This window comes from Euprymna scolopes, chromosome 40 (genome assembly GCF_053919585.1).
Source record: "Euprymna scolopes isolate OS-2025 chromosome 40, ASM5391958v1, whole genome shotgun sequence".
Classification (NCBI taxonomy): domain Eukaryota; kingdom Metazoa; phylum Mollusca; class Cephalopoda; order Sepiida; family Sepiolidae; genus Euprymna; species Euprymna scolopes.
The window spans coordinates 69,148,464-69,161,498 of record NC_136521.1 but is presented as its reverse complement, the minus strand read 5'-3'; the positions used below and the strand labels follow the sequence as shown (position 1 = coordinate 69,161,498).

Here is a 13,035-nt window from a genome sequence, read left to right as displayed (position 1 = left end):
CCAATTTTTCATCTGCTAAAAATTTTAATCACGTGATTAGTGTAGCGTCAATAAAATAAACCATTCATTCAAGTGCCACTTGTTATGGATTTAGCTAAATATGATATTAAAAATCACTTTGTTGATACTTATGCACTTATGTTACCGGGCTGGCGGGTGTATTGTAACTATTCTGTACTTTCACCTAACAATAAGAATCGTATGATTTTATTTTCTGGTTTGCCCGTTTTCCCTCTAATTTCTCTTCGACAAACAGAACACAGAGGTGGCTCCTGTCTAAGTATATTTTTTGCCCTTAAAAAAGCCTTGGCATTGTCATGGGTTCCCCAAATCCGACACATAATGCTTATATCCATCTTCGTACTTTGGTGAATTCTGAATTACTAATTCTCTGCTTGCCCCCCCCCCCACCCGACACCATCTTTCTGATCCCTTTTCCTGCTTCAGATTAGTGTCTAATCGAAAAAGAAAAGTTAAATTCAAGTTTTACAATATATTTTTGTGACGATTTAAAAAAATTTTTTTTTTAAAGTACACACGAATTCATTCATAATTGTGAAATTATTCAAAATTGAAATAAAGCAGCAGTGCAACTGAAAATATATATTTTTTTAAAGTAATAACACAACACTTTAAATGTATTCAAACGGTCCTTTGGAAAAGAAATATGCAAAATAAAGTGGTGCACATATTTTTTTAAAATAGTATTTTCAAGTTAAATTCAAGTTTTACGATATCTTTTTATTAAATTATTATTGTTAGGTGAAAGTATAGAATAGTTATAATACGGTGCTGAGGAGTGTGGTAATCCCCTGGTGCAATCAGATGACTGCCCACAGACCCTGGGTATGGCAGCAAGACTCTGCACTGACCCCCAAATCCAAAGAGACGCAGGCTTGACTCCAGAAGGAATGCTACCACTTTGTACCCTTTTCTCAGTGCTCCTCCTCCCCCGACTTAAACCTACTGTTTGGCCATACGTTGAGAACATCACCAACATGACCTCCCACAACACCAAAGCCAGCCTGATTGCTGCCATTCGCCGAGCACCTGCTGGTGCTTGTGGAAAAGGCATGTTCCCAGATTTTCACCCATATCAAGGCAATGATTGAGACTGAAGGCGGCTACATTGAATAGATGTCAGCTCTACTATATAATTATGTTACCTGAATTGATTTTTTTGAAATTTTTACTGAAACAAACCTGTATTGTTTTAGTAGTAGCATCTGTCTATTGCTAGCGGTTTTATAACCATCTACAATATAAGTCTCACTTGTCTGTTTGAATGTATGTCTGTCTGTCTGTATCTAAAAACTTTGGATAGAGGTGACGGATTTTCACGAGATCGGTATCATTGACAAACATTGAAAAATTGGCCAAAAACATTAATTACTTCACCCACAACTGAGCACTTTTTCTAGACTTTTTTTACCGATATTTTCGAAAGTCATCACCTTTTTCGATTGTCTAGTCTTAATTTCATCACTTCCGGTTTGGCGATGGGTGCAGCAGTTAACACGTCAGGTTCCCCCCCCCCCTTTCTTCCTTCGAGGTATGAGTTTGAGCCTGCCTGCTACCACTTTTTTGTTGCTTAATCAACACCTGTACACACACCTCCACTTTCTCTTCCGCCTTTACATCACAGGTTCGAGCCTGCCTGCCTACTACAACTGTTTTTTTTTTTCTTAACACACATCTACAAACACCTGGGCTAGTCTATTAGATAAATCTCACCTTTCTGTTTAAATGTATGTATGTATATTTGCTTAAAACTTGACAGGGGCAACGGATTTTCATGAGATCAGTATCGTTTTTAAGCTGAACCCTTACGTTACAGGTTAGAGCCTACTTACTATTTTTTTTTTGCGCTCGCACCCCCCCTTTTTTTTTTTGCTCAAAAACACCCCCTCACCTTCTTTTCCGCCTTCATGTCACGGGTTCGAGCCTGCCTGCCTATTACAACTTTTTTTTTTTGCTCAACATACACCTACAAACACCCGGGCACCCAGTCTAGTCTATCATATAAAGGGCAAATATTTGTTTTTATGTCTGCTAAAAACTTGTCATCTGCATCAAAGTGGCATGAATATGGAAGTGTTAGAAAGAGCAATGTCTAACAATATTGAAAAATTAGAAAAACAAATCAATTATTTCATGTAGAAATGTTTTGTTTCAACGGTGGGAGAGGATCAAGTAAAAAAAAATTTGCTTTTGTTGTTTCATTTTAAAAAGCTAAATTAGCAGTGTCATAACATCTGCGTCGTTGTCTGATGGAAAATGTACTCACTTACGGTCTTATGTTTTCCGAATTTGCATCTGACATGCGTCGTTTTATTTTTTTTAACACAATAAGCAAGTTTTTTCTATCCTATCTTAAAACAATAAGTATATATAAAAACGTTTATTTTTTAAAACTTTTTTAAACTTCCCAACAATCGTAATCTTTTAGTTTCGTGTTTTCATTTTTTTTTTTTTTTTTTTTTTTTTTTTTTTTTACATGGAGGTCACCACTTATCAAGGCCTGAAGGCCACTCAGGGATAAGGGTTACTGCGTATACAGTAATCAATGAGATAGTATTGCAGTAATCATTAGTATTAGGGGTTTTGATAGAGTGTCTTACTTAAGGGGGCGGTTTGTCAGGAGTTTGTTTATGTTGGACTTGAAGATGTCCAAGTTAAGCAGCATTTTCGAGTTTTTAACCATATCTTGTTTTTAAAATGCACCCCCCCCCTCTATTTCTTCCATTATTTCATGATTGTCTCCATTTATTGCTTATGAATTTTGCTTTCTCTTTCCATTCGAGCTGATGGCACCAAAGTCAAAATTTTAATAAATTAAAATATATCTAAATGGATTTTACGCTCGCTGCTCAACTCCCTCCAGTCCTGTTAGACACTTCCAAATAGTAGTCCCTTACATTCTAAGTGGAAATATGCCTTTGTGTGTGTGTGTTTTTTGATACATCGACAACTGTTACAGGTTTCCAGCTATGCTGAACATGAATATTGCAGGGAAAATTAGCGCAGACAAATAGTTTTTGAGATATAAAGACCTGTATTATGCATTGCAATTTCTAGCAATTTTATTTGGCTGCTATCTTTGTCTCAATGAAATGGGATAGTGAGCATGCGATGTGTGTAGTTAAATCTACGAGATGCAAACGTTTATTAAACGTCATTTCTTTTGGAAGAACCCCGCCACCTCCTCGTGTTAAGAACGGCTATTGGAATTTTGTTGAGTTAACTGCTCACTGCAGCGTGCTAGTGCATGCTCAATATGCAATTTCATTGAAACAAAGATAGCGGCCAAATAAAACTACTAGAAATTACATAACAAAATGCAGGTATTTATATCCCGAAAACCCCCTGTCTGCACTAATTGTCCCTGCGATATGTTTTCAGCATACTCAAAAACCTATAAGTCGTCATTTTCTTAAAAAATGACGAGACATCTTAAGTTGGCGTAAAGGTGAACATTGACCCAGTATGTTTTTGGTATTATAATACAGAAGCACCTTTTTCTTCCATACGTATGCGTTTGCAAATCCAATGTGTGTGTGTGTGTGTGGGGGGGGGGTAATGTACTTACCGTCTTGGCAACAAGTACGTTTTTAGTTGTGCAGTTTAGCGAGGACTGTTCCGACTCCAATCGAGATTTCTTAGCTGGCGGCGATGAAGACTCCAGGTTTTCGCTACCACTGGACATCTACGTCATCGTGACAAATAAAACAGAAACACATCATCAGGACAGGTTTTATTATAAATTATTAAAAAAAATAAAAAATAAAAAAAGAAATAATAAAAGAAAGCAACTAGGCAAAAAGCTTTATAGATATATAAGCTTAACTGGCTTTCTTCAACATCAGCACCTCTGTGTTGACAATGGCTTTCTGCGATTCTGACTGTACGAAATACTTCCCATCCAACGTTTTTGTTCGATTAATAAATTTAAGAACACCTCGTTTTCATAAATATTTTGGTGTTTTTTTTTTACGACTTGCCCCAGCGTAGTATAAACACCCCCAACCATCTCATCTTAAGAACGGCTTTCGAAATAAACATTTCCAACCTCCCCATGTTAAGAACGGCTTTCGAGGTGGGGGGGGGGTTGTTTCGAAAGCCATTCTTAACACAAGGATATTGGGGTGTTTTATAATACGCTGGCGCACGTCGTAAAAATTTACCAATATTTTGGGGGCTTATTCAGCGAGTCGACAAATCGATATATGTGATTTTAAGAAATAACAATACTTAATGATCATGTCGAAAATAGTAATTTATCCAAAAATTTAAAAAATCCATCGCATAGAACAACTGCTATTGTTTTTAATAATAATAATTAAAAAAAACAAAAACGTCTATCGCTATGGTATGAAACCGTACGTCGGCCATTAAAGTGGCAAAAGAGGAGATAAGTATATTTCCTGTAATCGCAATCTTCAAGGTGTACACATCTACTTTTAACTATAATTTTCTATGAATTTTCGTAATTTTGGGGGGTTTGTACTGTACAGATTCGAAAAAGTTGTCAAAAACCAAATATATAACAAAAATGTTATCAAAGGCAAAATAAGTCACTTTTCTACCAAACTGGATATATTTTTCGTGTTTTTATTCAATTTAACATGTTTATTTAGCTCGAAAAGCATACAGTGTTTACCGATGTATTGGAAAATTCAAAATGGCGCTAGACTCTTTCTTTAATACGGGAAGTTTGGGAAAAGGTATTATAAATAATAAACTAGACAAAAAAATACTGTCAGAAATTCGCTCAATATATGTTACTGTGACATAGGTTGACATACATTCAGTGTTTTTTTAATAGTATTTTGTCTAGTTATTTATAATACCTTTTCCCAAACTTACCGTGTTAAAGAGAGAGTCGGCCACCATTTTGAATTTTCCAATATATCGGTAAACACTGCATGTTTTTCGAGCTGAATAAACATGTTACATTGAATATAAACACAAATAATGTATCCAGTTAGGTAGAAAAGTAACTTATCTTGCCTTTGATAACATTTATTTGTTATATATTTGTTTTTTTGACAACTTTTTCGAATCTATGTGTACAGTAATACAAACCCCAAACCCGTTATTATTTAAAAAGCCATTCTTAACATGGGGAGGGGAGGAGGTTTTGTACCTTTTCTGTACTTTAACCTTACAATTGAATAATAAAAAAATATATATATATAAAACTTTAAACTTGAAAATACGATTTAAAAAAAATAGCGCGGATCAGTCACAGTAAGTGCATTATTAGCACCGCGCACCGCTATTTTAAAATAGTATTTAAGTTAAATATATTTTTTTTTTAATTAAATTGCTAGGTGAAAGCACAGAATAATTACAAAACTCCCTCCTCCCCATGTTAAGAATGGCTTTCTAAATAATGTTATTGTTTCAGCATGGTTTAATAAGTGCATAAGTACCCGTTTTTTTTTCTTTCGTCCAACTGACAAGACTGCAGAAAGCCTTTAACATAGAAATCCGAATGTTGAAATGTTAAAAAATTGTTTTCTTAAATAATAATTTAAAAAAATATATAAAAGAAATTAAAAATAATTTTAAAAATATTAAAAAAGTAATAATTTAAAAAAAACAAACAAAAAAAAAAACACTTGTAAATAGAAATAAAAATCTGAAAACACTCCGTGACGAAAAAAATAAAATAAAAAATAAAGCTTAAGTTTTTTTTTCTTGAGGGGGGGGTTGGGGGTTGGGTTTAAGGGTTTAAAAATGAAAACTACATCAAAATACTCCTAATTGGTTTTACGTACATTTTTTTTTTTTCGACGTCAAAAATTCTCTTTTCCGAAAAATTTTAACAGATTTGTACGGTTTCAGCGTCCAAAATTCTTAAAAAAAATTTTTTTTTTTTACATCCGGTTTTGCTTTGTTTTCACAAAAGATCTCCCCCCCCCCTCCTTTTTTTTAAATTACAAACTAAATTCTTTTGCAGGTAGGCATCCTCCCAGGCATTGCCTTCCTCGGAATAGAATAGGTTTATTTTTGGTGACCTGGAGCGGGAGCGCCCTTCAATGGGAAATGCCGACGGGGCCCCTAATCATTGCAGATTCGGTACTCACTCAACCCAAATACTCCTTTAAGGGGTCTGGATTCCTAGTATAGACTGACGTCATGTCCAAATGTTTTTTGCCTTCGATTTCTCTCCATTTACCAATTCAGGATGAAGGTTCCGGGGCCTCTAGATCTTGAAGGTATCCAAACCTTTGTTTCGATCTTTTTTTTTTTCCTAGGAGCCCGACCATCTTGGATGCCGGTTGCGCATGTCAAGACTAGAGCAATTTATGATGTAACAAATGGCCTTTTGATTGGGATCAAAGTGTAGTATCCGATCTTATACTACTACATTTCGACTTTTCTGTTCTCGGCCAGCGAAAGAGAAATCCTTCTAGACTGAAGCAATTTTAAATGGTTCCTATTTAGAGTGTCAGTTTTTTTTTTGGGGGGGGGGGATTTCCTCCACATTAAAAACCGACTTTGTGTCTAAATGAACTCTACCCTCGTAAGGAGGCAAGTTAAAAAAAAAAAAAGGTTTCATTTAACCCGACCTTTCAAATGGTTTTGGCAAAGAGTTTTAAATTTGCATGTATTGTTCTTAGTCTTATTCTCTCCAACATCACTAAAATACTATGTTCTCTTAACAAAGAATGGACATGAAATCAAACCTTGGGTTTGTATTACTGTACACAGATTCGAAAAAGTTGTCAAAAAACAAATATATAACAAATAAATGTTATCAAAGGCAAGATAAGTTACTTTTATACCAAACTGGATATATTTTTCGTGTTTTTATTCAGTGTAACTTGTTTATTCAGCTCAAAAAGCATACAGTGTTTACCGATGTATGTATTGGAACATTCAAGATGGCGTCTGATTCTTTCTTTAACACGGTAAGTTCAGGAAAAGGTGTTATAAATAAAAAAAACGAATAAAATACTGTTAAAAACTCGCTCAATATATGTTACCGTGACATAGGTTGACATATATTCGGCGGGTTTTTAATAGTATTTTGTATAGTTTATTATTTATAAAACCTTTTCCCAAACTTACGGTGTTAAAGAGGGTGTGAGACGCCATCTTGAATTTTCGAATACATCGGTAAACACTATGTTTTTCGAGCTGAATAAATATGTTACATTGAATAAAAACAAAAAATATATCCAGTTTGGCAGAAAAGTAACTTATCTTGCCTTTGATAACATTTGTTATATATTTGTTTTTTGACAACTTTTTCGAATCTATGTGTACAGTAATACAAACCCCCCAAACCTTTATAAATACTTATATTTCGTTGTTTTTGTTTAAAGTCACAATTCAATTTTAAAACTACAAAATAACCGCAAAAAACTGACGTTTTGAGGACAATTTGGGACGCTGAAAACGTACATAACCATTATAAATTCCAATATATAGTTCTAGTATTGAGCACTATTAAAGTAAATACAGAAAGAAATATACATATGTATGTGTCATCCGGCAGAAAAACCGAGTTACGACTTCCGCAAGTTTTAAACCAACTGCTTTAGTGCTTTTTATATTTAAAAGTTGGTGCTTATTTTTGGTAACGCGCTATGTTTAAATAGTTTGCTTTTTTTTTTCAGGTTAAATTCAAGTTTCACAATATCTCTATTAAATTGTTATAGGTGGAAAGTTACAAAACATCCTGCCCATGTTAAGAATGGCTTTCGAAATAACGAAATTTCAGCGCGGTACCAAAAAAATACCTAAGTACCTAAAAGTTCCCAGATTTATAAAATTTATACTAAAAATATACTTTAAAAATTGTTAAGAAAAAAATATGCAAGGCCATTGGTTTGAAACTTACAGAATTAAGCGGAAGTCACAATTCTCGGTTGTTCTGCCGGATTACCCTTAGAAGTGTATATGATATAAAATAGTTTTAGAAATTAAAAGTAGCAATATAAAAAAATAAGAGGCGAAAAGAAAAAAAATCCTACAATATATTAAATAAATTTTAGTTTAATAGTTGTTGAAAAGAGTTTTTTTTTTTTTTTTTAAATAAAATAACTTTATTTAAATAAAAAAAAATCAAGGCCGGATATTATTTTTTAAAGAAACATAATATTACAAAAATAAAAACTTGAAAAATCTGAACCGAATTTAGGTAAATCTTTGACAAAGGACTCAATATCATATTGGATAGAGCTGTATATAAAGTGTTAAAACTACACATAGGTTTTAATAAGGTTTACAAAAAAAAAAAAAAAAAAATTTCTTGGGAGGCTTAAAAAATTACAAATTATCTTTTATCTCGTTAACATAAAAATAATATTAATATACAAATATATACCAGGCGATTATGCAATAAGATGTACTTTTATGTATGAAAATACATAAGGCAAAAAAAAAAAAAAATCTGTGAAAGAAGTGCAGTGCAAATCTATATTGAAAAAAAAAAAAAAACGTCTTTGTTTAAATTATTTTAAAATAACCAAATGAGCAAAAGAAAAAAGAAAAGCTTAATGGCTATGGCAAAAGTGTGTATAATTTCAAAGATAAGTATATATGTAGATAAATTACCAGCTATGAACAACAGGAAACAACAAAGCTTTTACTGACCGTTGCAGCTAAAACCCTGCAATTTTTTTTAACAACGCGTAACCACCAAAATAATATGGCGGCTCGTTCTGAACACGTGTGACTCGAGAGAACGAAACGGGATTCTCTTTTCCGTTTCTAGTTTGAATCAGATGAAACCACGACCGGCCACACACATTTCTACTTCTCTCCCTACCCTTGTCTATTTTCACAAAAAAATAAATCTGTGAAATCACTTTAAATAATAATACCAAGATTATTTAAAATAGTATCCAGAAAATAAGAGTATATTTAAATAAAAATATATTGCCTTTTTTTTTTTTTTTTTTCGGAGTTTGATTTATTTATTTAAAGATTTTAGACCAACAAACGGTATTAATCTAATACATACTTTTTTTTATTTTTAAAAAAGAAAATATCCTAAAAGGATGTTTAAAGTAGTTTAAGGAAGAATATACAAATTTAAATAAAAAATTACGATGTCTTTTTTTATTTGAATTTTTTTTTTTTTTTTTTTTTTTCAGTTCAGAAATTAAATATGAATATATTTATTATGCAGAATATTCCGGTCACCGACGACGCACACACAAAATCTTATTTAAAATAGTTTAGTAAATAAATAAGTATATTTATGCAAATTGCTTTATTGAAATAGTGTCAAATAATAGATACATAAACGCCGTCTCATTCTAGAACAAAAATAAAGGAAATACAACTAAATTTAAGTTAAAGTCTTCTGAAAGGTGATTGAAAATATCAAAAAGAAGCGATCATCATCGTCTCATTTATAAGATCTTGTATTTAAAAATACTTATTAACTAAACTATTTTTTATTGTGATTTTTATTAAAGATTCTATTTTTATTTTTAAATAGTATGTTTTTTCCACCCGATTTTAAGCAGTTTAGTCTTTTTTTTTTTTCGAAGATTATTTTAAACACCGAAATTTTAAAAAAAGGCTAAATTTGCGAAAATTTGTCCTAAAAGAAGTGGTTGTAAAATGGATGATCGATTAACTGGAATGGTGCATTAGAAACTGAGCACCCCTCTTTACAAATATTTAAATATTGGCTTTTATTTTTGATAATCTAGTAGACTAATATTCATTTGATATTAATTTGCTATAAAAATTAAAAAGAAAAAGGAGAGGGGCCAAGCTTCTTCGGGTTCACCTTGAAACATTCTTTTTATTAATATTATAAATTTTAATTTTAGATATTAAAATATGGAAGTAAAACTGGTGATAGTTTGTTTTATATTATAATAAGTGAAAACGTATCGAACAGTAATAACTCGAGAGAGCCGGTCAATATAAGATCGGAGGTTTATGAAAACAGCTAGGATTTTAGAATTGACATTTTTATGGAAGTTCGTTGGAGTGGATTTTTTTTTACGGATTGGTTTGTTCGTGTATACAACAAAAATCTTATACTAAAAATGAATACACACACACACACACACACATATATATATATATATTCGAACGGCAGATGAAAGAAATCAAGACAAAATATGGTCGGCTTACAAGTGAAGAGGGTATAGAGACAAAGGGAGAAAAAAATGGTTATGACCAACGCGAAGGGCTCTTGCACGTAAATGTGATAAAGAAAGAAGAGTGGAGGGTGATGATGAGGGCAGATTGAAGAAAGGTTGTGAGGGAGAGAGAGAGAGAGAAAAGTGTCAAATGTGGGGAGGAGAGAAAGAAAGGGGGAGACGTAGGGTGGGGGAGGAGGGGAAAAGATCTAGGAAATGCACAGAGGGGGAAAGAAAGAGTGTCATCATTCTTTGATACAACAGAGGCGCGACGAAAAATACTGGTTATCTTTGGAGAAAAGAAAAAAGGATTATATTGAAGTTTTAAACTTTAAGATGGCTACCCTTATCTTTATACAATTGGTTTAAAATCAAGTCCCTTCCCTTGCCTCTTTTCTGTCTTTGTTTACATTCTTCGTCAGCTGATCGTTGTGCTTCTTCACGATGAATGCCCCGGTAAAGTCACCTTTAATTAATGTTTACCAGTTTTAAAAGCGAACTTAGCTGTTTTTCAGAATAACCGAATATTTTGAAATTGGTAAACATTAATCAGTAAGGACTTTTCCAGGGCATTCATCGCGAAGCAAAGCACAACTATCAGCTGACGAAGAATGTAAACAGAGACAGACGGAACTTGATTTTAACCCCAAATTAATCCTAATTTTATAACGATTTTTACATTCTGGCATATTCCCCATTGTTGCATTATTTCTTTTGTTTTCTGGACGGTGATAGATAATTCGGCATCCCCGACGAAACATTTTCCAGATATTATAAATTTTTTATTATTAACATTTTATATGAAAACATGAAGTGAAACAATATGAACAATTCTTACTTTTATTTTAAAAAAAATGTGTAATTTTTATTTCTTCTAATTAAGTTAACTTTAAAAAAAAAAAAAAAAATTCTTAAAAGTAAATAAACATTTTTTTTCTTTTACAGAAAAGTATCATTCTTCCGTCAGAATACTTATAATAACACAAATGCTGCTGCTGCTACTACTACTACTACTACTACTACTACTAATACAAATACTACTACTAACAATACTAATACAATAGGTGTATCAGAAATTTGAAGGAATTTTTGACACCCCTAACAGAAAACCGCAAATAAAATATAGAAAAAACACGTAATTTCTCTTTTTAAAGTGGGTTGTTTATTTCCTGTATGGAATATACTTCCAAAATAAACTATTAAAGTTGTTTAAAAAAATAATAGAAATATTATTTTTTATTTAAAAAAAAAAACAATCACTACTAATAATTAATACTAATAATACTAACACAAATGCTACTACTACTAATACTAATAATAATACAAATACTGCTACTACTACTAATAATACAAATACTACTACTACTAATAATAATAATAATACCACTACTAATAATAATACTAATACCACTACTACTAATGATAATAATAATACAAATACTGCTACTAATAATAAAATAATAATAAAATAATAATTCGTCAAAGAATGTGATAAATTCATTCAGTTAAAATATCTGTTGGAAGATGTTTCGTCGGGAACACCAAATCATCTATAACCGTCAAGAAAACAAGAGAGGTAATGCAAGAATGGAATGTCTCGGGGAATATGCCGGAATACCACGATTTTCAGTGCTTGTGAGAATAATGAGATTTAAAACAAATGCATTTCAGATGAAAACATTACGTACTTACATGTCATGGCGAAATTAGTGTAAATTCCAAAAAAATTACAAAAACCAAAAAAATGATCCAGTAAAAAATATTTACGAGTTTAAATAAAATTTGTCAAATGCTTGTTTTAATGTTAAACAGTTCATTGCAACAAATTCTGTATGACAAACTGACTTATCTCCCCTGTTTTCTTGCTTCCAATTAAACTACGCCATTTAAAAATACAAAATGTCACCTTGTAGTGAAAAATCTAGATCTAGCACATCAACTGGATCAGTTTTCATAATTTTTGGAATTTACACTAATTTCGACATGACACGTAAGTACGTAATAATATTTTCACATGCGTTTGTTTAGAAGATTACTTATCTACACAAACACCAGATTTTCAATTAATAATTTAATGACAAAGCATAATTAGGTTATAGTCTTATATTCTTATTATTCAAAAAATAATTAGGTTATATTCTTACGGTATTGTTTGATAAGTTCATTTTTAATTGAACGAAATTGTTCTAAAACTAATTTGGTTAAGATAATGCTGTTTCAGTGATAGTCATTTTAAAGCTGAAAACTTCAATTTAACTGAAAAGTTAAATGGAACTATTGTGGATTAGCACCTCCCCTAAATCACCCTCTCCAGTCTCCAAAATACGATTTTACATTTTTGAGGCGATATGTGCAAATTAACTAAAAAAAACTAAAGTAAAATAAAATTATTTTAGAATTTGAAGTTGGGGATCAGCTTTGCATATAAATTTATAATATAAACAGACCTCCGTTTTGTCTTGGCTATTCTCTCTCTCTCTCTCTCATTATTCATCCCAAACAAGGCATATTGCCACTTGAAATGTAAGGATCATGTCTAACAGTAGGCTGTAGGGAGTTGAGCAGCCAGATGTCTGTTCACATTACATTCAAACTTCTGTAGGCTATTACAGTCAGGGAAACAAGAAACAGAAGGAATTCCAAAGTCTAGCAGTCTAAAGAAAGAAACTATTAGAGTAGAAGGGTTTCTGACATCTACAGACCTCAAGAATGATGGGGTAGAATTTTGCTACTTGTCGGGTTAGTCAAGCATATGTATATAGAGGGGACACAAGTGCTTTGAGTTCATCAGAGCACATGCCACTAAAGTACTTGTAAAACAGGCACAGGGATGCAACATTGCAGCGACGGGACAGAGGCTGGAGCTTGGGCGATAGTGTGGAACTCACTACTTTGAGACTCTTTTTTAGACCAT

The 13,035-nt window shown here is 32.3% G+C and overlaps 1 protein-coding gene across 7 annotated transcripts in view; it reads right to left on the bottom strand.

The window, feature by feature from the left end:
* LOC145265608 (ubiquitin-like modifier-activating enzyme 1) overlaps positions 1-13,035 on the bottom strand; it is a 194,905-nt gene that overhangs the window by 118,655 nt on the left and 63,215 nt on the right. For 2 of the 7 annotated variants that reach the window (XM_080121619.1, XM_080121622.1), the window contains exon 2: positions 3,590-3,706. In XM_080121619.1, coding sequence (XP_079977745.1) covers positions 3,590-3,706 — 117 coding nt within the window. Of the gene's footprint in view, positions 1-3,589; positions 3,707-5,783; positions 6,305-8,571; positions 8,900-10,113; positions 10,263-13,035 lie in introns of those variants that run through there. The other 5 variants (XM_080121623.1, XM_080121620.1, XM_080121621.1 and 2 more) reach the window with 5 other exon arrangements.